This window comes from Zootoca vivipara, chromosome 2, assembly GCF_963506605.1.
Source record: "Zootoca vivipara chromosome 2, rZooViv1.1, whole genome shotgun sequence".
Taxonomy (NCBI): domain Eukaryota; kingdom Metazoa; phylum Chordata; class Lepidosauria; order Squamata; family Lacertidae; genus Zootoca; species Zootoca vivipara.
The window spans coordinates 62786752-62812158 of record NC_083277.1 but is presented as its reverse complement, the minus strand read 5'-3'; the positions used below and the strand labels follow the sequence as shown (position 1 = coordinate 62812158).

The window sequence follows — 25407 nt, the reverse complement described above, 5'->3', positions numbered from 1 at the left end:
TTTTCCAGGGTGTCCGACAGAAGCCCCTTTCCCCCAATAGCTGGAGGTTGCACCCTGCACCTTCTGCATGCAAAGCAAGTCCTCTGCCACTGAGCTGCACCCCTTCACCAGTCTGGTTTGGTGCTGTAGCCCCAACCTGGAAGCTCAGGAAGTGACCTGGAGAAAAGGCAAGTAAGCTCCAAGGCAACCATCTCCCCCTCTCACTGCAGAATGGGAGCAATGTGCATTGTGCAATTTGTTGTGGTGGTCAGCTCCAGAATGAGGCAGAGCCTAGCACAAGACTAGCACTGAGTAAGCCTGGCCTGAGGCGAACTGCTCCCAGTTCTTGTAGATTAGATAAGAAGAGGGCACTGCGTGGAAATGGCCAGAGCCCAGCCCTCCTCCCAGCCTAAGCTTTGGCTTGCTTTCTTTGAGCGATCGGGGTGGTTCTGTTTGTTGTGTATTGAGTCAAAGGATTTTATATCTGTATTATTATTGTCTGTATTTGCATTAGGATAAAGTAACTGCCTTTTGGTTCCAGAGGGTACAGCTACTATTGGTTCATTTAAGCTGCTGTATTTGGATCCTCTGTCTTATTGGTTTCCTCCAAAAGGCAGCACTGTGATTGCTTGATATTGTTCCCTCCAAAATGTATCCCTTCCTAGCTAGTCCCCTGTCCCTATAAATGTAGCTTTCCTCTCCTCAGTCTTCAGTCTTGTTCACTTTAATAAAGAGCTGTTACTAGAGAACTGTCTCCAGCATGTTATGTCAAGAGAGCTGAAATCACAAACCCCACGTCACAACAACTGGCGACGAAGGTGGGATCCGGAATGCTGAGGAGCGGTTAAACACAACCCTGCCTCAGAGTCCGGATTGCAGCTGAGAACAAGACTCACTGGCCAGCTGAGAAGACGACCCTGCCCGCTAGGACAATGGAGAGTCCAAGGGTATTGGAGCCCTTCCAGCCATCAGAGCCCCACACCTGGGAAGACTACGTCGAACGCTTCGAGTTCTTTGCAGTGGCTCAAGGGATCACCGACGCCAGCAAAAGAAGGGCCACATTCCTGAGCTACTGTGGGCCCGAGACCTTCAAGCTGGCCAAGGCATTACTTGCTCCAGCGAAGCTGAGTGAGACATCTCTCAAAGATATTCTTGCCTGCCTAACAAGCCACTTGGCGCCTACTGAGACCAAGATGGCCCGGCGGATGGAGTTCCATAAGAGGCAGCAGCATGCTGGGGAGTCTGTATCCACATTTCTGGCTGAACTCCGGAAGCTCGCTCAGCACTGCGGCTTCCAAAATCTGGAAGAGACTCTCCTGGATCGGTTTATTGGTGGTCTGAGCAGCAAGAAAGCCAGAAGACGCATCGTGGCTAAAGAAGAGGTTACCCTTGCTTCAGCCTTGAAGGAGGCCACCGCCACGGAGAATTATGAAAGAGAGGAGCTTGATGCCAGTCGCAAGGCCACTAAGCCACAGATAGAAGTTGCGCATGCCATGGACGAGCTAGAGGCTACTCCGAGCCAGAGCCCAGTCCGTGGGGTCGAGTTGGTGCGTCAGGCCTGCACAGTGCACAAAGATCGCCGAGGCAGTTGCCCAGGTTGTGGCGGAAACCATGAGCGGAAGAGTTGTCGTTTCAGGGATGCTATGTGCCGGACGTGCGGAAAGACGGGTCACATCGCCAGGGTCTGTAGATCGGCGGCGTCGGGAGCAACAGGAGCACCTAGACTGGAGCATCGCAGACCGCCCACAGCAACTCGTTTTCTAAAGGACTGCCACTACGTAACGGAGATCAACGGGAGGGCCGTGCAGTTTCCAGCGCAAGGCAAGGCACACGTCAAGGTGAAGATTGAGGGTCAGCAGTGCGACATGGAGGTGGACTCCGGATCTGCATTCACCATCGTGTCGGACCAGACCGCGAAGACATTCTTCCCCAGGGGTAAGTTGCCCCCTCTGGAGCCCTTCCCGGCAACCTTGCAGTCGTACTCAGCAGGCCGCATCCATGTTATGGGAATGTGTGCCGTGAGAGTACAGTTCCGGGACAAACAGGCTGTACTCAAACTGGTGATTGCGAAGGGCAGTCGCCCCAGTCTCCTGGGCACTGACTGGTTCCCCGCCCTGGGACTGAGTATCTCAGGGCTTAATTCAATCCAAACCTGCCCTGAGATGAGCGAGGCATTATGCAAGGAATTTGCTGGTCTCTTTAATGGAAAACTGGGTTGTTATAAAGGGCCCCCAGTTGACTTCGAGTTGGACCCCGGTGTGGCCCCAATCCGACTCAAACCAAGGCGAGTGCCATTTGCACTGCAACCCAAGATCGAGGCAGAGCTGGATAAATTGGTCAAGCAGGGAGTTCTCTCACCCGTGGACTCTGCTAAGTGGGAGACTCCAATCGTCACACCCCTTAAAGCAAATGGGGAAGTCAGGATATGTGCAGATTACAAATGTACTATCAATAAGGCACTCAGGGGAAACTCATACCCCATTCCAGTCGTATCACATCTGTTGGCTAAACTGGCTGGGGGCAAGGTGTTCGCCAAAATTGACCTGGCACAAGCTTACCAACAGCTGCCAGTAACCCCACAATCAGCGGAAGCACAGACTATTGTCACACATAAAGGGGCGTTCAGAGTTAACAGATTACAGTTCGGAGTTTGTGTGGCCCCAGGGATTTTTCAAGGGCTCATGGAACGCCTGTTAAGAGGTCTGCCGGGGGTCTTGCCATTTTTTGATGATGTTTTGATTGCTGGAAAAGACCCACAGGAACTGGTTGCGCGTGTCCGTGCAGTGTTGCTCAAGTTCAAGGAGGTGGGGTTGCAACTGAAAAAAGAAAAATGCAGTTTTGGGGTGCCAACTGTGGATTTCTTGGGGTTTAAAATTGATGCATCAGGCATCCACCCCACAGATGCTAAGATTAAGGCCATCATCGAGGCACCACGACCACAGAACAAGACGGAGTTGCAGTCATTCCTGGGACTTATTAACTTTTATCATTCGTTCTTACCCCAGAAAGCTTCGGTAGCTGAACCATTACATAGACTATTGCAGAAAAAGAATGTGTGGCGATGGGGGCAGGAGCAGCAGAAGGCTTTTGACTCCTTGCGAGGAATGCTGAGTAGCAGGAGCGTCCTTGCTCATTATGATGAGTCAAAGCCGCTGGTCCTGGCATGTGATGCCTCTCAATACGGTCTGGGGGCTGTGCTGAGTCATAGGGAACCGGATGGGTCGGAAAAGCCCATCTCTTTCTATTCCCGTACGTTGTCGCCCACAGAGCGCAACTATGCTCAAATTGATAAAGAGGCACTGGCTATTGTGTCCGGAATCAAAAGGTTCTATGATTATTTGTACGGTCGCCATTTCTCCATTGAAACGGACCACAAACCACTGTTAGGGTTGTTCAACCCAAACAAACAAACGCCACAAATTCTCTCCCCCAGAATGTTGCGTTGGTCAATATTCCTGAATGGGTTCCAGTACACCTTGACCCATGTGCCAGGGAAACAGTTGTGCCACGCTGATGCGCTGAGTCGATTGCCCCTTCCTGGCGGGAGCAATGAGGATCCTGCTCCGGCGGAGCACATTATGATGCTAGAAACACTTCCGGGGGCTCCTGTAACAGCTACGGATATAGCTGAGAAAACTAGGAAAGATGCTGTTCTCTCCCGTGTGCTCACTTGGGTGGGGAGGGGGTGGCCAGGTGGTCCGCATGAAGAAAAATTCAGGCCTTATGCGACAAGGCAGCACGAATTGTCCATGCATAAGGGTTGTCTCCTATGGGGAGATAGGGTGATCATCCCAGCACCACTGAGAAACAGGGTTCTTGAGACGCTTCACATGGGACACCCGGGAATGGTCAGGATGAAGTCGCTAGCCCGATGTTATGTGTGGTGGCCTGGAATGGACCAGAACATAGAACAATGGGTACGAACATGCAAGGCATGCCAAGAGGTGCGGCCAGAAGTGGCCAGAGCACCAGTCCACTGGTGGGAGCAGTCCAGGACTCCCTGGAGCCGGCTGCACATAGATTTTGCTGGGCCATTCCAAGGGAAGGTCTTTTTGGTTATCGTTGATGCATATTCCAAATGGTTAGAAGTGGCGATGGTCCCTAGCATGGCATCAGCTGCCGTAATCAAGGTGTTGAGGCAGCTGTTTGCTACCCACGGGTTACCTGAGACCATTGTATCAGATAATGGGGCAGCTTTTGTATCCCAAGAATTCAGGGCATTCTTGGCTGATAACTTTATAAGAGGGGTCACATCCGCGCCCTTTCACCCATCCTCCAATGGGCAGGCTGAGCGCATGGTAAGAACAGCCAAAGAATCCATTGCGCGCTTAATGGAGGGTAACTGGTCGGCTCGCATTGCGCGAATGTTATTTTTGCAGCATGCGACGCCGTGTACTGCGACGGGCAAGTCGCCAGCCGAGCTGCTCTTAGGTAGAAGACTGGTAACGGTGCTGGATTATGTCCACCCAGATAAAATGCCAAACCGTAATTCAAGAGCAACCCCCCAGGCTGAGACTGACACAACAAGGTATCTCGCCCCTGAAGATCTGGTCTGGGTGAGGAACTATTCACGAGGTCCGCGGTGGGTGGCCGGTGTGATCACCCGGGCTAGTGGACCTGTGTCCTATTATGTGACCTTGGAAAATGGGCAAGTTTGGAAGAGACATATAGATCAGCTGAGGCGCCGGGCGCTCAGCAGGGAGGAGTCAGATAATTCATCCCTGGCTAATGACGCACAGCTGCAAGACCAGAGTGAAAATGGTCCAGAGGTACAGTCACCAGGGGCTTCAGCAAATGAACCAGGGTCTGCTAGTCCTCATGATGACGAGGTACAGGTCGGGGACCCTGAGATGTCTGGGACTCCATCTGTTCCTGATGAAACCCCTATAGCAGCCCCTCCACCACAGGTAACACCCAATCCAGAACCTGCAACACCTGTTGTCAGGAGATCAGGTAGAAGTTGTAGGACCCCACAGTACCTGAGGGATTACGTCTGCTGTGCTCACTAGGGGGGGAGGGGTGTTGTGTATTGAGTCAAAGGATTTTATATCTGTATTATTATTGTCTGTATTTGCATTAGGATAAAGTAACTGCCTTTTGGTTCCAGAGGGTACAGCTACTATTGGTTCATTTAAGCTGCTGTATTTGGATCCTCTGTCTTATTGGTTTCCTCCAAAAGGCAGCACTGTGATTGCTTGATATTGTTCCCTCCAAAATGTATCCCTTCCTAGCTAGTCCCCTGTCCCTATAAATGTAGCTTTCCTCTCCTCAGTCTTCAGTCTTGTTCACTTTAATAAAGAGCTGTTACTAGAGAACTGTCTCCAGCATGTTATGTCAAGAGAGCTGAAATCACAAACCCCACGTCACAACACTGTTCTTGCCATTAAAGCACGTTTTCAGCTTCTTGCTTCTGTCGTGGAAGCCCTTTAACAGTCAGGAGAGAGAGTCAGGATTGCTGTTCACACACACACCTTTTAAGCACATATAATTTTGATTACACACACACACACAGTTTTAATTTTTAGCCATGTTCAATAGTTTTTAATGATCGTCTTTAGCGGTTCTAGCAGGGTGTAAACAAATATATAACAGCAAGAAGTCAGTCCCTCAGAAATCTCTGAGGGAAAGAGTGAGCTTTTAAAAGGCCTGGAGCGTTTGTTGCAAAACTCTTTGGAATACAGCTGGTAGAGCATTAGACTCTTAATCTCAGGGTCGTGGGTTCGAGCCCCACGTTGGGCAAAAGATTCACTTCGTGAGGTTGGGCTAGATGACCCTTGTGGTCCCAACTCCACTACCAGATGCAAAGAAGGCGAAGGCGACGACCAGGCGGGGCTCCTGCAATTGCAGGTCACCTCAAACGCCCCTCCTCTCGAGAGGTGCTACTACTTCCCATTCTGGGGCTGTTGTCGGACTACAACTCCCATCAACCCTAGCTAGCAGGACCCAGTGGTCAGGGGTGATGGGAGTGGTAGTCCGACAACGGCCGGGGGGGGGGTCCTAGTTTGAACAACCCTGGAAGTGTGCATGCACACGAAAGCTCATACCAATGACAAACTTAGTTGGTCTCTAAGGTTCTACTGGAAGGATTTTTTAAAATTTTGTTTCAACCCTGGAAGAGTTCCTTTCTGGCGCTGCCCTCTAGGAGGCGCGCCTAACAGGCAGCAGCCTCGGCGTCCAACCCAGGCGATGATCCGGCTTCGCCGCTGCGCAGGCGCGTTTCCCCCAGCAGCGCTCCATGTCCGGGCGGAAGTGGAAACCGACAGCGCCGGAGAAATCCCCACCCTGGGCTGGAAGAGTTCGGTGTGACGTCTGCTCCGCCGGCTGAGCCACGTGAGCATACAAAGCCGGTTCGATCAGATGACCTGCCGCAGGGAGAGGCCAAGATGGAAAGGCGGTGAAAGGGGAAAGGCGGAACAAGGATCCCGCCTGCCGGGGTGGGACTGGTGAGTGATGGGGTCGCGCTTGGCCAGAGCGGGGATGTTTGCAAGGCTTGCGGGGAAGCTGGCACGGTGGGGACGGGCGCTGGGGGCTGCTGGAGCGGGTCCCAGCCTAAGTGGGCGCGGACGCAGCCTGTCAAAGGGGGGTCACGCGCGTTCCCTGCTGCCCGACGGGGAGATGCTAAGTCGGTAGATGTCTCCAGGCAGCAAGGTAAAGTGGTGTACTTACTCAGCTCCAAGTATAGATGCGCAGCCCAAGGGGTGCGCGCAGAGGTGTGGGCTCAGGAGCCTGTCAGGTGCAGCTGCATATGTGCTTGTGCATCAGCGTGGGAGGGATTGATTGGCCGTGGTTTTTTTTTTAATTGTTATGATCTTGAATAACGTACAGATCTGGAATGGGTCACGAGACAACGTACCCCAGAAAAGGGCATGTCAGAGGCTAGATCATGAGATGCATGCTTGGCAAGGACGAATTATGTTGTTGTTGTTTTTAACGTTAAGCATGCAGATGTCATGGGTGACTTTGTTCTTTGCCAAGGATAACGTTTGGCTTGCCCTGCAGGGGTGGGGGGGTGGGTAGCAGTCATTGGAGTGTCAATTCAGGAAACATGAAGGAGGGGGGAAAGAGCTGCTTAACAGAGGAGAGAAGGTTGCACTTGTGAATCGGGTAGGTGTCATTTTATGTTATTCTCATAGCTGTCAAGTTCTCCCTTTTTTAAAGGGAAATTCCCTTGTGCCGAATAGGCTTCCTTGCGAGAAAAGGGAAAACTTGACAGCTATGGTTATTCTTTTTTGTTTAACGCGCTTGGACACTGCTGTACATGGCAACGTCCAAATTATTAACCGCAGCAAATGACTGCACACGGAGATGTCATTTTCATGTTCTAAACAGAGGTTATTTCTATTTGGGAAAGCGAGGGTCCAAGTGGAGGAAGTTGCATAGCAGAACTGGAATCCAGTTACTTTGCAGTAGTTACGCAAGTTAGGTGGAAGTATCTGTTAAAAGAAGGTTTTCTTGCTGAGGAGCCAGTGTAGATTGGGAAAGCTGTGAAGAAATGTAGTCGAGCAGAGAAGTTGGAGCAGGCGGATAATATATGGTGGATTTGAAGTGCAAACTAAATGTCATAGACAATATCTCTCAGCAGTAAGCACTTGGGATACAGTGCTCAGTAGAAAGACTGTGGTAGCCTAATTAAATTTAGGTGAGGATGCGAGGAAGGGAGCATGTCTCAGGGACTGGGGCTGTCATTGAACTGCTGTCTTCTAGGAACTACTTGAGCACTGTGTGTACACAAGGGTGGTCGTGTAAGTATGTTATGGGCATTTCTTCTCCAAGACTTTCTTTTTCTTTTCTTTACTCCTTACAATGTATTATTACTATTACTGGTTTTGATTTTTCCTCATCGATACAACCAGTGAAGAAAAACAAGGAAAGGAAAAAGAAATCTCTGCAATGGATCATAGCAATTTGTAGTGCAATATCAAAGTAAACACTATCGGGGGGGGGGGGAGGGACTAAAGAGAAAACATGGGTTGGGTGGGGAGGGAGAGAAAAGTGGTGGAGTCCAGTGCAGAATCTGGAGCAATTCACAAGATTGTGATTTTCCATGGCAAGTAGATCTTTGCATTCACTTCAATGAAGGCCCCTGTGAGTGATAGCATTATCAAAGAATTGGCGAGGGGCTGTATCTCACTGGCAGATCTAACATTTGGATGTGGAAGATCCCAGCTTCAGTTGTGTATCCAGGTAGGACTGGGAAAAATAAATGTCCCAATACTTTGGACAGTTCTATGCTAAGTTACCATAAATGGACCAATCAATGCTTATTTTCTAGGGCAGGGATGGCCAACTCCCAAGAGACTGCGATAGAGTTAAAAAAGTGGCAGTGATCTACCCCCTTTTGGGGGGATTCTGGTCAAAGTTGTTGAGTTTTTTTCAGGGAGGAGGTAAAATGTTGAGCTTTTTTTAGGGGAGCCACAGTTGTTCAGCTTCTTTGCGGGGAACCAATGATCTACCAGTGATCTACCACAGATGTCCAGTGATCTACTGGTAGATCATGATCTACCTGTTGGACATGCCTGTTCTAGGGGAACACAGGGGGACATTTTGTGAATCTAAGTTTGGCCTCATTGTGGAGCAGTATTTCAATATGAGTGGGGAAATGAGAGTATCCTTAAACATTTTTTTTAGTAAAAAAAGCACTGGGACCAATAATGCAGCTGTTTTGCAGTGCTTAGGAGGCAGTCACCTAGGAGACAACAAAGCTGTGTAAACTTTTTTTCTTTTTACAGTACTATTGTCATTCTTGATTTTTCACTAAGGTATATGACCAGTTATGATGTCAATATCTTCTCAGAATCTCTCTGTTCCCTTCTATCTGAGGTTGTAACCCTTCCTCCAGTACTTTTCCAGGTATCACCTTCTCTAGCTGTTATTGCTGACTAGCAATTGGCCTCTTGTGCTTCCTGCTACTTCATAGTCTTTAATCTAATCCATGCCATCAGTGGGGAGGAGACATTTTCCTGGCTAGTTTTCAAAAGAGAAGAACCTCACTAACTATTGATGGGGTAATTATAGGATGGCATTAGGCCAGGGGTGGATAGGAGAATAAGAGAGTGATTATCTGTGTCTTGCAGTGCTCAGACTCTAATAGCTAATTGCTGAGTGTTCTGCTTCAGCTATGATATATAGTGGGATAGGAGGGAGTACACAGCTATTGCTGTGTAATTATCTGTACTTGGACTACTTTGTGCAAGAGCTTGCAGTATAAGTTGTTAGGCTCTGCGTAACTAGGGTTTGCTTTGTTATATAAAGGTTGGAAATTTTAGCCTTTTACAATTGCAAAAAAGGATAGAGTTTAGGGTCCATTTTTGGTGAAAAGGCTGAGATTGCTCCATGTTTAATACCTTTTGGCAATGGCAGGTTATTGGGATATTCGTAATGCAAGTTAAATTCATCTAAAATAGTGCAACAATTGTTTTTGGTATAATTCAGTGATGAAACTTCCCTTCCCTTCCCTTCTGTGTGAAGTGTGTATACAGTATGTGAATGAAACTGAAACCTTATCTTTATACTATGCATTTGCTTAGCTTGCATATTTCTGATGTGTGCTCTGTAGTACGTTTCTATTGCAGGTTCAAGATATGAGCTGTTGGAATAGAAATCCAGATAAATATATTAGACAATTACTACTGGCACTGCATTTGCATTACAGCAAGATAGCCCTATGCTGAAGAGTGAAAGAAACATATTAATATAAAGCAGAATAGGTGCCAGACAAATTCCAGCAGAAAAGCAGTTGCCAGCAAAAAAATAAAAAAACTTGCACCTGGTAGTCCAAAATCTTGGCACATTTCAAGTCACATTAGAACTTGTAAAACCTAAGGGAAGTGAACCTACAGAAACTGTTGTTAATTAAATATATGACTCATTTGGTTCACACAGTATGTGTATATGGAACTGTATGGGCTGCATGGACATAAAATAGAAAAAAAATCTTTTAAATTCTTCTTAAACAATGGCTCAGTTAGATGTAACACAAAACCATGATTTGGTGGTACAGGAATGAGTATTCCACTTTCTCATTCTTTCCCCTTTCTAGTTGTACAAACTATATTTTTGCTGTAATAGCAAACTGTAGTTTATTACTAACTCTGAATAACAGGAGATAATTTATGTCTTTGGAAGGAGAGAACAGAGAATCACAAAATATGTTTTTGATCCTCTAAATGGTTTGAAGCACTGGGAATAGTAGGTCTGAAGCAAGGCAGTCCAACATGTGGCTCTCTAGGCTTTTTTTGGCAGCCCTTGGCAACATTTTTAAATTTTTTTTAAACATTTTTATTGATATTTCATAAAAAATTACACAAAATTTAACTATAATCAACATTATTGATTTATTGTAACGCACTGTTACAATAAATCAAATTAAACATGAATTTACACAAAGTAACTAGAAAACAGTACCTTGGCAACATTTGACGCCTTTCCCCGGCAGCCCTCATACTCTCTTCCCAAAGTCATATAAGTTGGGAGGGGTCTAGGACCCTGCTGGAGCCTTGCACCTCCTTCCCAAATCCCTGCACCTTGCTTAGCTGCCTTTGGGAAGGCAGCATGAGGGCATGTGTGTGTCAAATTTTGGTCTCGCTCCCCCACCCTGTGCGACAAAGCAATGCACGGCCCACAGGTTAAATGGGTGTGACTCCCTCTTAGTTAGTTCTTATTAGTCATGCCACTTATATGCATCAACCCTACTGACATATTTATAGTTTGTTGCTCCTAAAACATAGCTGCCAAGTACCCGGCGGAGAAATCCGGGATCGGCAGCCGCGCGACACCGGAACTTCCAGTGTCGCTTTGCCCATCTATGGGCACCGAAAATGGCCGGCGCTGGCCCCGGAAGTCACGTCTACGCATATCCGGAAGTACGTAGATGCAACTTCTGGTGTCGCTTTGCCCATCTATGAGCACCAGAAAATGGTCGGTGCCGGAAGTCGCATCCACGCATGTCCGGAAGTGCGTAGACACAACTTCCGGTGTCGGCGCCGGCCATTTTCGGTGCCCATAAATGGGCAAAGCGACACCGGAAGTTGCGTCTACGCACTTCCGGACATGCGTGGATGCGACTTCCGGCGCCGGCCATTTTCTGGTGCCCATAGATGGGCAAAGCGACACCAGAAAAATGGCCGCTGACAGGAACAAAAATAAGGGAAATTAACGGGAGAGGAGCTGGAACGGGAGACCTCCGGGAAACGGTAAGTAAAAACAGGGGTTTCCCAGGAAATACTGGGTACTTGGCAGGTATGTCCTAAAATCACAAGGAACCATCAGACTTGCTAAAACGGTTTTCTTGGAAATCAAAAATCATAAAAACTTGGAGGGGAAGGGGAGCCAAGAAAGAAGTTCTCAATCTCCACAGTGAACTTCATTTCATCCAGTCTTCTGCAGACTGAGTATCAGTTATCATTTCCAAAAAAGAAAGAAAAAGAAAGGAGGTGTTGAGTATCATCTGTTTATTTTTTTTGCATTTTATTTTCCAATGGAAAGGTATGTTTTGGCCAGGGCAGTCTTAAGTATACCTGGTGCTGTGGTGCAAAGATCCCTTCAGTCCCCCCCCCCCCCCAGTTTCCCAGAGTTGCCCAGCAGCTTTGCGGGGCTGGAGGAGACGGGCAGTGGCCGGAGGGTGGCTCCGGCATGGCATGGTGGAGGCGGGCGAGGGCAGTGAGCTGATGCCGGGAGGCGCCGCGTTCAGCCTCCGCCTCTTCCCTGGAGCCCTCCAGAACTTGGCGCCCTGGTGCCCCGCGCCACTTGCCTCTATGGGCAAGACGCCCCTGGTTTTGGCAACAGGAGGTGTCTAGGAAGAACAGGAATAGCTGAATTGACCTTTGCCAATCTGGTGCCTTCCAGGTGTTTCATACTACAGCTCCCAACAGCCCCCCTGTTTAGGGACAACAGCTCCCATTGGCCATGCTGGCTGAGACTGATGGGAAACAACTGAAGGACATCACCGTGGCAGAGGTTGAGATAGATCACAGTCTTTGTAGGTGAAAGTCATGTAGGTGTTACCTGCTTAACCTAGAAACATGTGGGAGCTGTATCTGATGTTAATGACTGCAATGTTTTAAAAAGGTAGGGGTTAACTCTTTTGTACCCAAGTTCATCAGTGTGCATGGAAGAGGAAGCAAAACTTTCAGTTCTTTGCATGAACACTTTCTTTCCCCCGAAATCTAAGCCCACAACTTTAACCTGGGTGATAGAAAAAGCCCCTGGCCCCTTTTTAAGTTTGTCATCAGTATCACCCAGGGGCAAATTGCAGGATTCAGAAAATAGGTGCTGACTTCTAATGTGCCTCTTATTCTGATAGTGGGGGACGTGGAACCGACACATATTCGGCAGCTAAATTTGGATACCTATCCTGATAACGTTCAAGGTAGTGGCCATGGCCGAAGAAATCAAGAGTGGCGATCTCGGTTTTGCCTTCGGGGGGGAAAGTGTAGGTGTCCCGGACTTTGACAGTGTTACTCTTTGACTCCGGTGATAATTATAGCTAAGTGCAGGAGCTAAAGCACTCCTCTGATCTGGAGTTTTCCTCTGAGGTTGCTCCTGTTGCCACACCTCCTGCGTAGGTCAGGAGGTGTGCCACTATATAATAACTCTCCCTGGCAGCACCTGCTGCACGGGATCAGAGCAGGGCACTTGTGCTGCAGCAATGTCCCATCCGGAGAAACCTCATTGGATGGATGCAGCCGCAGCCCAGGGAGGAAGCATTGAGCTGGCAGGGGCTGTGGTTTCTAATGCTTCTTCTCCCGCAGCCACAATGTCCACCAGGCGGTTGCGCAGTGAAGACTACAATGACTACAGCTCCACAGAAGCGTCTCCGGACAGTAGCCCTCCAGAAGGCTTGAGCAACTTTTCCAGCCCGTCGTCCTATCAGCGGTTTGGAGAGGCAAACGGGACGACGTAAGTGATTGTGCTCTTCGTCGGAATCTGTTTGCTTGATGTTGCACAGACAAATTGCTTTCAGTGAGGCGGGAGAGAGATAAAATTAGTGGACATTGTATAAAGTAAGGCTTTATCCAGGACGTAAATCCAAAAAACCCCTCAGAGAGTAATCATATGCACCACTTAGGCATGGCTAAGTTCACTAAGTTTTTTGGGAGTAAGCGTTCAGACCTGAACACGAATTCTTCTTTCATCTAGCAGTTATGTCACTTGTGGGTAAGTTGGGGCACTTCTTAGACCCTCGGGTGCATGAATCCAGTCCACCAAGATTATTGTGACGTTTCAGATTATTTAAGACCAGGGCTCTATAAATTTTCTGGCCCCTTTATTTCCGCAGGACTCCACGATTTGCAAGCACACCTTTTTTCCCAAGATGCATTGCACATCTACTCTGAACTTGGAAAACCTGCCCTCTGCCCACGTTTGGTGTACTGAAACCAATTAAAATAATGAGCTCTCTGTTTATGTATTGGGTTCCTTGAAGTCTCAGACTTGATGCCCCTGATCAGTAACAGTTATGTGCAGGAGCAAACCAAGACGTTCCTGTAGAGAAATGCGTAAATTCGTGTTAGCTTCCAGGAGAAAATGCAACGCTTCCCGGTCTCAAAAAGTATTTGATTTCATAGTTCTTCGTTCAAATGACCAAAATATCTCTAACTTATATCGTATGTTATTTTGCTCTTTGCCCTGGCTATTGTTCTTATCACCCTTTTCCCACACAAAAGGAGTTTCAGATGCAGCTGGTTAATCTGTTGAAGAACTTAGAGGAAGCTTCAGAGCTGGATCCTACCTGCAGCCTGGAGTTTGTTTTTACAGCTTCAGTTGATTCACCTTTCCTGCAGACTAGAGATAGACAACATGGTGGCCTACAAGTGATGTTGGACTACAGCATCCATAATCCATGTACACTGTCCATGCTGGCTGGCGCTGATAGAAGTTGTAGTCCAACAGCATCTGGAAGGCATCATGCTGACTATCCCTGCTGTAGATGAAAGATCTGACCATTATTCTGAAGGCTGTGATATGTCATGATAGCATGCTCTGTGTGCTCTAGAAACATAGCTGCCAAGTTTTCCCTTTTCTCGCGAGGAAGCCTATTCAGCATAAGGGAAAATCCCTTTAAAAAAGGGATAACTTGGCAGCTATGTCTAGAAATCTCAGCTGGTCTAGAATGCTGCCAGAAGCATGTGAGACCAGTTGCTCATAAGCTACACTTCCCACTGATTTCTTTCCAGACTACACTAAATGTGTTTGACTGCTTAAAGCTTTTAGGTTACCCTTAAAGAGTGTCTTCTCCCATATATTCTGTTCTGCCTTGTGAGAGAAGGCTAATGGGAATTATTCTGCTCTAAATGTAAGACCTGAAATAAGATTGTATGCCCCTAAATTGGTGGTTTATGCAGCTGCCTCTCTAGAGAGGCTTGTCTAATGCAGTGTTTCTCAACCAGTGTGCCTCCAGATGTTTTGGGACTACAACTCCCATCATTCCTGACCACTGGTCTTGCTAGCTAGGAATGATGGGAGTTGTAGTCCCAAAACATCTGGAGGCACACTGGTTGAGAAACACTGGTCTAATGTATCAAAACCTTGTAAGTTTCTAGTGAAGATTCATCTGTTTTGCCTTCTTTCAAATGAAAGAATCCACCTCCACCTTTCCTACTTCTTTACCTTTTTTATTTTGTCCACATTATCTTAATCATGATGATGCTTGAAGTTTAGTTTTGTTCCTATGAAGCTTATAAAATGTGTTAGTAAAAGTAAAAAAATAAAAAAGTTGTTAGGTGGCCTTTTCTTTTTTTAACCACTGAGAGCATCTTCTGATTTGAACAAATAAGTTCAAATATAAGTTAATAACAGAACCTGTTTTTCAGCTTGTCCATTAGTGCATCCTAATCCTTAATTGTATCTTAAATTTTGCATGGAATTTAAACCACAATTGAAATTAGTTTCTCAGATTATGTACAACCCACTGTCTCCACTGGGGAGAAATAGGGATGCTCCCTTGAATGTTATTGATGGCCTTCTCTCCATTCGTTTTCTCCTCAGATGGTTTCAAACCTTAATACACCTTTTGAAAGGCAACATTGGTACCGGCCTGCTGGGGCTCCCATTGGCCATCAAAAATGCTGGCATTGTGGTAAGACTTTTGCATTTGTTCCAGTGGCTCAGATTCTGTGGTTACTCTCAGCCAGCTTTTGTAGAAGGCAAGATGAGCTTGCAGGTTTCATTGTCTGACAAATGGCGTTTATGCTGATGGCTTGGGACAGAAGAGGGAACCTGTGGGGTTCCATACATTTTTGGACTACAACTCCCCTCATCCCTAGGATCTGAACTCTCAGTTGTAATCTTAGTTGGGCTACCGCAGTCACAAAATAATCTAATCACTAGCAATTGGTAAGCTGCAAGTTCATTTTCTGGTGGGCATGGAGTTACTGATTTACTCGCTGTGGGAGGGAGAATCAAAGGAGACAATGAAAGAAACCAAGGGAGCAATTTCTTCATTAATTAGAGTTGCAGCATGGGAAGTAGTCCTTGACTGCTTTCAGCAAGCTCCAGCATCCTACTTCAATTCAGGCTGCAAGCAGAACAGAGAAAGCATGTACTAAGACTACCCGCCCTTTTAAATAAATGGAAGCCTTCAGCCAGAGAACTGATTGCTATGATTTTCAAAGGAGCCATCGAAAACATCTAAGCCAAAAACATTATTGGGGTTCTCTCCTTCCTGTTCTACTAGTAAGTGCCCACGACAGCAGGGAAGTGCCTGTTTGTACATTATGCAACAGCAGCCCAGCCCAGCCTGAGCAACAGATCTGCTCTCTGTTTTGTAACATTGCTTAGGTGTTAGATGTATGTAGGCCGTAACCTAAAAAGCATTTCCTCAAGTGTGTGGAAATTATGCTCCCTAACTTTCTTCTAGGATACGCAATGTGGGCATAAGCATTCCAGCTAAACATTAGGTTCTGACGAGACATCAGGAGACACTATCTGGCAGTGAGAGCTGTTTGACAGTAGAACAGACTCCCACGAGAGGTGGTGGACTCTCCTTCCTGGAACGTTTCTAAGCAGAGGTTGGATGGCCATATCTCATGGATGCTTTAGCTGAGATTCCCCGCATTGCCCGGGGGTCAGACTAGATGACCCTCGGGATCCCTTCCAACTCTGCAGTTCTATGATTCTTCCAACACAACAGGGTTCTTCAGGGACACATAATCAAGAAAACTGCAATTAAACTATGTTGCATCAAAATAGTTCTAATTTCATGTTACGAGATACTGTATACAAAAGAATTTATGTTAGCTACACCCAAGCAATATTTTAGCCACAAACAAGTTAATCTGTAATATTTATTGTTTTTAAATCCTAAGTGCTTGCTACTGTAAATAACTTGAGTTAAAAAGAACAAACTCTACCCATGGGCTTACTAGCAAACAAGGCAATTTGGAAAAGGGAGTGGAAAGGACCAGGGCGGGGACGTAACTCTCCCAGTGAGATTGGCTGAGAGTGGCGCTTAAGCGTGGCTGGATCGTGAGCTGCCTTTTGCATATGTCATGTTTCCAAGGAGGAATGGCCAGAGCAGAAAACAAGAACCAAAAGGAGCCAACAGAGACGTAATAGAAGAAACTGAGAGCCTGGAACTTTTTCAGGTGAAAAAAGTGAAATAGGGCTGAAAAGAGTTTCTTTGGGATATAGTTGTGCTTGCCTAAAGCATAGGCATGCAGAAACAACTAGTGCCCCCTCTACTTAACAGGGAGGCAGCACAACCTCAGACGCCTCCATTTTGAAGCACCAGCACCTCTGCGATTGCGTTTGGCTCATGCACCTTCCACCCCAACAGTGTGAGGCAAAGAGCCTGCGCATTAAGAAGAGATTCCGTCTCCCCCTTCCTTATCCTTGTTCTAGTCCTCCTCCTTAGCCCTTGATCTACCAAGCAGCCTCCTTATTCTTCTGAGCTGTTGATGTTCTGCTGCTCTTGGTTTGCCCGTGAAGTGTAGGAAGAAGCCTCTTAACAGAGGGTCCTTCCTAGCCAGCAGTGAGCAGGAGGTGGCTGTCCTTCTTCAGCACTGCTGGCAGAAGATGGACTTTCCTCCTGCAAGTGGAAGGCTGAGCTGTGTTTCTTCCCAAAAGGTGAAACCTAGCATTGCCATAATGAGGGGAAATGGCCTTTGCCAAGACACCAGGCCCCTTCCATGCCTTTCTTGATTACTGTGGTAACTAGACCACTTGATGCCCATCTTCAGAGCTCCTCCCATTTACACAGACCTCTGTGCTCCATTAGAGTTGGTGCAACATAGTGGCTGAGTGACTAAGTTGTCAATCAGGAAGTCCCAGTTCAAATGTGACTTAGGCCATCAACTAGTATTGAAGAAGAAGAGCCTTGCCAGATCAGACTAATCCAGCCTCCTCTTCCCACATTGGCCAACCAGCTGCCTATGAGGAGCCCGTAAGCAGGACTAGTGAACAAAAACACACTCCCCATTTGTGCTTTTCAGAGGCAGACTGTCTTCTCATAGCCATCCAGGCAAGCCAGATCTGATAGCTTCCCACCTGCAGAGTTGCCACACAAGGTGGTTGTAAGCCAGGAATGGAAAACCAAAGGCCCTCCATATTGCATTGGACTACAACACCATCATCCCTGGCCATTGGCCGTGGTGACTGAGGCTGATGGTAGTCGTAGCAACATCTCCTGGGCCATTCCTGTTGTAAGAATTACAAGATACAAGAACACACGCACATGCTATATTCTATCATTGGTAACCCAATGATGGCCCACAGAAACAAACCTCTGGGAGAGCGTGAGCTTCTCTTTCTGACGAGTGGCTATGGTTGGGTTTACTGAAATGAGAACTTGCATTTCTCCCTTCAGCCACAAGAGTGTACTCCTAATGCTCTTCTCTTTCTTGCGCTGTTTAGATGGGTCCTCTCAGCTTGTTTGGGATTGGAATAATTGCGGTGCACTGCATGCAGATTCTGGTTAAGTGTGCTCACCACTTCTGCAACAAGTAAGAAGAAACTCCAACTACTGTACTTTTATTCCTCAAAGAACATGAATTTGCCTTGCCTGTCAGTGACATCCCTCTTTATATTCCCTTCCCATTCTTTGAACATAATGGAACTCGGGGAGGGGGACGGGGGACCCTGGCTTCCATTCCCTTCCTTCCATGACTGCCAGTCTGGGTAGACTAGTTGTACCAGAGGCTTTCAAGTAGGCTGCCACCAAACTCTTCGTAAGATCCTTCTGTCCCTGGGTGGGACAGTGCTTTCAGGGGGTCCAAGACAAATACTTAGGAGGGGAAGCAAAAAGAACAGGCATCCCCAAACTGCGGTCCTCCAGATGTTTTGGCCTACAACTCCCATGATCCCTAGCTAACAGGACCAGTGGTCGGGGAAGATGGGAATTGTAGTCCAAAACATCTGGAGGGCCGAAGTTTGGGGATGCCTGAAAAAGAGCATCCAGCTTTTGCCTGCCTGCCTGCCTGCCTGCCTGCCTCTCTCTCTCTCTCTCTCTCTCTCTCTCTCTCTCTCTCTCTCTCTCTCTCTCTCTCTCTCTCTCTCTCACTCTCCAGAGCCCAAGGTAGTTTGCCTTTCTCTGTCAAGGCCCACACGCACACATAACATGAACCAAGTTGATGAAAGTGTGTGAGAGGCAAGTTGTCTTGTGAGTCTCACTCAAGCCCACCCAAGACTTGAGGCCTAGTGTCGGGCAGCAAACAGTCTGAGAGGCTTCCAAATTGTCTTTGTTTTCTCCCTTCGCTCCTTGCTCACGTGTCCTTTCGTCCCCTTTCTTTTCAAATAGGCATCAGAAACGATTTGTGGATTATGGCGATGCTGTGATGCATGGACTGGAAGCCAGCCCCGTTGCGTGGCTTAGGGCTCACTCCATCTGGGGAAGGTACTTGCTCACCTTAGTTGCATTGCTGGAGGTGTGAGTTTGGGTGTAAGCAGCTTGTGCATGTGGAAGAGGCTAGTGAACCATTACAGCGATGTCTGGAAGGATGCAGCTCTCGTCATTCTTGAGCATTGGCTATGCCACTTGGGCTGGTGGGAGTTGGAGTCTGACAACATCTGAAAGGACAGAGATTTGACCCTCCTCAATCTCTTTAACATATTAAGTGTATTGGGGGGGTAGTGATGGCTGCGGGAGAGACAAATGTTCTGTTTAATAATGCTTTTAAAATATTTCCTTCATGGAGGGAGGAGGTGCTCATTCATTGCAAAAGTTCATGGTTGTCCACCCCACCCCACCCCGGATTGTTTTTATTGTTGGCTTAATGATTATAAGCATTATGTGACTTAGTTGTATTAAGCTGTATGTAACCCACCCGCGGGCTGCTCAAACAAATCTGGCCTATAAATGCATGCTTAAGTAAAACCGGCCTGTTTGGCTCAGAATGTGTAGATTTCATGTATTTGGGCAGATGGTAGATGGTTGATCAGGTATGTTGCATTTATTCTGCAAAGTTCTTGCTATGAAATCAGCGTTCTAAATATGAAAAACTTGACTGGGTTTTCCAGAAAATGTTTATATATTAACTTGGTAATCATTATAATAGAAAACATAAAAAAAACAAATCTACTTGTGCCATTGACACCACTTTTTGCAAATAAGCTTTCAAATTTCTGAAACCGTGAGGGCTTTTTAAAGACTGGAAGTTGGAGTTCTGACACTAGTGCTGAATGCTGAATTTATCTATTTAGACCTGTGGTTCCCAACGTGGGGCACACGCCCATGTTGCATCAGGATGCTTAGGTGGGGCATGGCCAAAAAAGGTTGGGAACCACTGATTTAGACTGAATTGCTACAATTCATTATTTTTCAGGCACCTGGTTGGTTTTTTCTTGATTATCACTCAGCTGGGGTTCTGCTGTGTATATTTTGTATTCCTAGCTGACAATCTGAGACAGGTAAGTCTATAGATAATTTACTGGTTCTTTTGTCTACAGGCAGCATAGTTGAGAATTCAGGGATTTAAGAGGTCTTAGCATCTTCATTACTGTAGAAAATGCTAAGACTAGCAGAGAAGGGACTTGTTTCTATGACTAGAGCTGTCTTAGCTGGTAATAAAACCCAACCCTTCTTATTCTCCTTTTAACTTGTGACAAATGCATGGCTTAGCTATGACATGCAGTACAAAACTCAGGACCCTCTTACATATCAGGCTTGGTCTTGCCTTAGTCCTGTTGGATAATATGTTGCACCTATATTTGGCCTGGAATAGGGTGATGTACTTAACAGGCACCCTATGGCTGTGTACCTGCAGATACAAATTATATAAAAAACAAGTTTATATAAATTATACAAATTATATAAACACAAGCTTGGGAAGCAAGGCCTTCTCTGCACCCTGGGTCCGGGATGCTCCCATGAGATCTTGTGGGAGCTCAGACGACCCTGCAAGATCTCATGAGAGCAACTGGAGCCATCACATGGAGAGGTCCTTGCTCCCAACAAGTCAGGAAACTTAAAAGCCCTTTTCGTACTGGTAAAAGCCAGAGCTAGTTGTGTCCTGAGATATTGTGAGCTACAATGCTTATCGGCCTCAGCCAACATGGCCAACCAAAACCTCACTGGCTACTCCTGCTCTAAGTCCTAGCTCCTTATAGTCCCCTAGTTAGAATTAGATAGCCGCGTATTAACTTATTGACAATCACACACGCAGAATCATATTACAAATCAAGCAAAAACCACCTGCTTGCTAATCACCCATTCATCTTTCTTCTTCTTCTTCTCTTGATCCTTAGGTGATATCTGCGGCCAATGGCACAACCAACGACTGCAGTGCCAATGAAACTTCGCTATTGGCTCCAACCATGAGCTCCCAGTTATACATCCTGTCCTTGTTGCCATTTGTGATATTGCTCGTCTTTATCCAGAATCTCAAGTTCCTTTCCATTTTCTCCATGCTGGCCAATCTTCTCATGTTTAGCAGCCTGATAATGATATACCAGTACATTGTGAGGGTATGTACAAAGATCAGTGTGGAATCTTTTCAGAATTTCCCTGTAGCAATGGTGGTGCCATTTTGCAGGGCCTCCTGCAATTGTAGGTGAGCCATCAGAGGAGGTTGCTGTAGTTCCAAGGTCAGCGCAGTCCCTTGAATGGAGTGTTTCCATTTTAATATAGCACCCTCAATGTACATGGTGCATAGAATAAGTAAACAACAAGACAGGTTTCTGCCTCTACCGGCTTACGATTTAAATTTCAACAGAGAATGGCAAGCAAAATGTGTTTTGCTTCAATTGAAAGGTGAAGATGAAGAAGTTAAAAGCCAAGCCTTTTTGCATTTTGAGGAGGAGAATTCTTCCCTAGGAAAAAGGGCAAAGAGTTAGATTTTTTTAAAAGTTCAACAACATCTAGAGGGCCGGAGGCTCACCTTTCCTGATGTACAGGAAGAAGCAGAATGTTTTTGCTATGGGTTGAACACAAGGAGAGAGAGAGAGAGAGAGAGAGAGAGAAAGAAAGAGAGAGAAACACTTTGTCACACGGGCTGCAATACATCCAAAAAGACTAGCCACCACTAGTGTTGCAGAGCTGATATTGGTAATGTGTTCGGCAAGTTTAGGAATAAGCATAGTGTTACATGGGCAAGTTCTCTAATGTTGGTTGGCTTTTCCTTGCATTAGTTCTGTTGTGAGTAGGGTGTAGGAGTGGTAGATAGATATTAGATATTCTACATTTCCTTTCAGAGCGGGTGAGATAAAAAACAAAGTAGCTAGGTGGTACAGCTAATGCTTTGCAAGCAAAGGGTAGAATTCGATGTCAAGCTCTTCCACTTCTGATTACACACACACACACACACACACAGAAAGAGAGAGAGAGAGAGTTGCTGTCTAATAACAACAGGGAACATTCCTCAGTACCAGGAAAAACATACGAGGTGGCCACACCACACTCGCTGTCCCTTCACAGAAATTGCTTAGAAGGTACCTGCACATTTTGCCCCATAGCTTCCTAGGAGGGTCAACAACACTCTTTAAAAATGAAAGTTCAGAGTCTGGGGGCAACTGCTTGGGGGCACCAGTGAAAGCCTTTGTGGGCACTGAGCTAGATGGACCAGTGGTTTCAGCTGGGATGAAACAGCTCCTATGTTCCTATTGGAGCTCCCCCAAGGAAGTCTTTGGGACCTTTTCTCTCAAATATAAATGACCTTTTCTCTTGTCCTTTGCCAGGGCATTCCAGATCCCTCCCATCTGCCTATGGTGTCCCAGTGGAAGACCTATCCTCTGTTTTTTGGCACAGCTATCTTTGCTTTTGAAGGCATTGGAGTGGTAAGTCTTTTCCTTGTGTGTGCTTGGCTTGCTTTGCATAAACATTTAATTAGGGGTTTGGATGCAGTAGCTCCCTGGTGTGCTGTGAATCCTGTAGCACTTAGGCACCAGTTGCTGAACATATGGGATGGCAATCTATGCGTTCTAGTCATAGATATTTTATTGTTGCCTCAACCTCAGGTTTTGGAAAGAATCCATGTTTCTCTTTGCAGGCTATTGATAAACCTGTAAAAAATGGTCTGGCGTACTGGGATCAAACACTTTTAGATTGTTCCCCTCCCCCCTAGCTTAAAATCTGTATTTGCAGTTGTGACACATAACCGAGATGTGGGTGAGTGGACTTGCCTGTGTAGCTTTATTTTCATGGTCTTCAAAGCTGGCTTGTTGGAGGAAAGTGGGATAAAATGGGAAATGTTTGATCTCTCCCGTCCTTTCCTTTATTACTCAGGTAATTGTCTCTTTTTATGGAGCAGTGGTTTTAGCTTCAATTTAGTTCAGTGGCGATCTTGTTTCTGAGCTCCTGGTGCCATTCTGAGATGCATTAGCTGAAGAAGCATTGCGTTCACAACAGTATACTTCCAGTCAACACTGGTTAGGTCACAGCTGGAGCAACTGAGTTCAGTTTTCAGTTCTCTCGTTGAGAAGTATGTCAACAAATTGGCCAGGGTTCAGAGCAGACAAGGTGGTAAAAAGCTTAAAGTGCAAGGTGTATTATGAGATTCTGAAGGAAGTAGATATTTGTTTCGTTGAGAGGAAAGGTATGAAATGGATTCGTATGATCGCTGTAGGGAGGTTGAGAGGCAAAGAGGTTATGCTGAGTGCATCTAATCAGAACAGCAAGGAATGTTCTTAACTGGAAACATGAAGGTAGTTGATTTGCACATTTATAGAATCTCCTGTTCTGGTTGACTTGCACGTTTGTAGATTTGGGTGAAAAAGACTGCAACGTTTGGGTTGGTCTGTGTACAGGCTGTCAAATATCTAAATTCAATAACTACAGTTTCTGTTGGAAAACTGACCTGCATCTTTTCTGTTTTGATCTTTGTTGATTGGTTAGCAGCTTTCATTTTTCATATTTAAGAAAGCAGGATATTTAAAATATAAATAAATTATAGACATGCATTGATGGCACAAATGCAATTTAAGTCATGTAACATTCTGAATTTGTGACTTGTAGGGCTCATCCATGGTTGCTTGTGTTTGGTTTAGAAATCTCTAAAGCCCTTCTATATAGAGCATCTCTGCTTGTTTATGTTTTTCTTTGTAAAGTGCAGACTGGCTCATCGGTCTATGATTTCAGCAATTGTGCAGTATACACAATGTTGAAGAGTTATTTTTTACTCTGACCTGTGTATGCTTGTATTCTCTGGAAGCAGCAGTTGTATTTGAGTCCTTGCAGATTGCTTCTTGTGTGTGTGTGTATGTCTTTTTGAATCCTGTAACACAACAAGCATCTCTTACTTTTTTTTTTTTGTCAAGGGCTAAAATGGCAGGAAATGAGTTTCAGACAGCTTTTAGAGATGGACTGAGGCTCAGTATTCTTAAACTGTTCAAATATCCCAATGGACTTTGAGCTTTTCATTATTGGTACACCAGGAAGGCTTTAGCTGTCCAGAACTTCAGAACTTGACCCACTGAATATTTGTAAATAAGGGGGAGGAATTTGAAGCTTCGGATGGAATGTTACTTGGCACCTGTGCTTCATGTCCTTTATCGTTATCGGGTCACTGTGTAAACATCAAAGCCCAAAGCCCAAAGTCGATTAAGATTTCTTTATTGTTACAGAACATCCTGTACAATAATGGCAGCAATGCGTGTTCCTTAAATGAGCAGTGAGAAGAAATTAAAACTTTTGGTTTTTGCAGTCCTTTCTTCCACAAATAGAAGCCTTTTTTTTTTTTTAAAAAAAGGTGCAACATAATTATGGAACATAAGATGCATCTCGTATGCCAACAAAAGAAACTTAAATTACAAAAAAACCTATATATTGGGAGTTGCCTGGGGGCTCAGTGGTACTCCAGAGATCTTTCCCTGGTGACTGGATTAGACAGCTAACTGTTCAGTAGATTTATTGGTGGCTATAAGCTATCAGGTTCTAGACATCTTCAATGTTCAAGAGATGGTGTATTTAGTTACCAGATGCTGGGGATTAACAGCGTGTTGATACTGAAAATACATTTTCGGCATCTGGCTGAATCCTGAGGAAGACTGGATTGATGAAATTGGCCTGCCCTGGTGCATTGTGTTATGTTTTTTGAGGTTCTGTGGCAGAATTCACAGACCTAAGTCTCGTTCAAGTGAAGAGTAAGGCGACTTAAAAGATTTCTCTCTTTCCCCACCAAGGTGCTCCCTCTGGAAAACAAGATGAAGACCCCTCACCATTTCCCCATCCTCCTCTATGTGGGAATGGCAATTGTCACCACCCTCTACCTCAGCCTTGGAACCCTGGGATATTTGCGCTTTGGAGAAAACATCCAGGCCAGCATCACTCTCAATCTGCCTAACTGTTGGTGAGTTGAGGCAAGGGAAGTGTCTCTCCCGGTGCAAATAAGATGTCGAATTGCAGGTTACTCTCGGTTGGTTTAGAATGGAAATACGCGGATAGATGCTAAGGTGTAGGAAACAATTTGTAAGAGACCTAGGGCGCTCACTCTGTGGCCAGAAGATGTTCAAGTGGAGTGCACTGTGTGTTGTGTGTGTGTGTGTGTGTGTGTGTGTGTGTGTGTGTGTGTGTGGTCAAGCCTTCATGGGTTCAGGCTCCTCAAAAGTCATCCTTTCTGCCCTGTGCTCATAATCACTCCCAACGGTCCATTTTTCTTCCACTCATCTTTGTGTTTTGTCTGAGATGATCCAGAGACCAGTTGTGATGCTATAACCAAACAGATACTTCCTGTCCAAAACTGATGATAAAGTCAAAGTTGCACTGGGTGTAGCCATACACTTTGTATCAGAAGGAGGCTAGTATCGCTCTGGGGAAACATATTTAATGGGTTGCTGCCATGGAAGCATTAAACAGAGCAGCCAACACCTGCAATTGCAATATGGCATCTTGCTTTTGCAAGTGACCTGTCTACTTCTCGTTTGAGTTTCTTGGGATCCGGTACCTACAAAACTTCCTCCTTCCTTATTCACGTCCCTGAAAATCTGTTTACTATTCAAGTAATTTGACTGCACGTGTTGCCACATATTGGACACGGCCTCTTCTGAAAGTTCACTACTGGT

The 25407-nt window shown here is 46.0% G+C and overlaps 1 protein-coding gene across 3 annotated transcripts in view; it reads left to right on the top strand.

Annotated features, from left to right (window-relative positions):
• Window positions 1-6139: 6139 nt before the first annotated feature.
• The window catches only part of LOC118080440 (proton-coupled amino acid transporter 1-like), a 47613-nt gene continuing 28345 nt past the window's right edge, over window positions 6140-25407 (top strand). The window contains exons 1-9 of one of the 3 annotated variants that reach the window (XM_035105699.2): window positions 6140-6422; window positions 12729-12876; window positions 14965-15055; window positions 17830-17918; window positions 18713-18808; window positions 19737-19821; window positions 20659-20877; window positions 22087-22185; window positions 24529-24695. In XM_035105699.2, coding sequence (XP_034961590.1) covers window positions 12734-12876; window positions 14965-15055; window positions 17830-17918; window positions 18713-18808; window positions 19737-19821; window positions 20659-20877; window positions 22087-22185; window positions 24529-24695 — 989 coding nt within the window. In that variant the 5' untranslated portion in view covers window positions 6140-6422; window positions 12729-12733. The other 2 variants (XM_060271629.1, XM_035105698.2) reach the window with 2 other exon arrangements.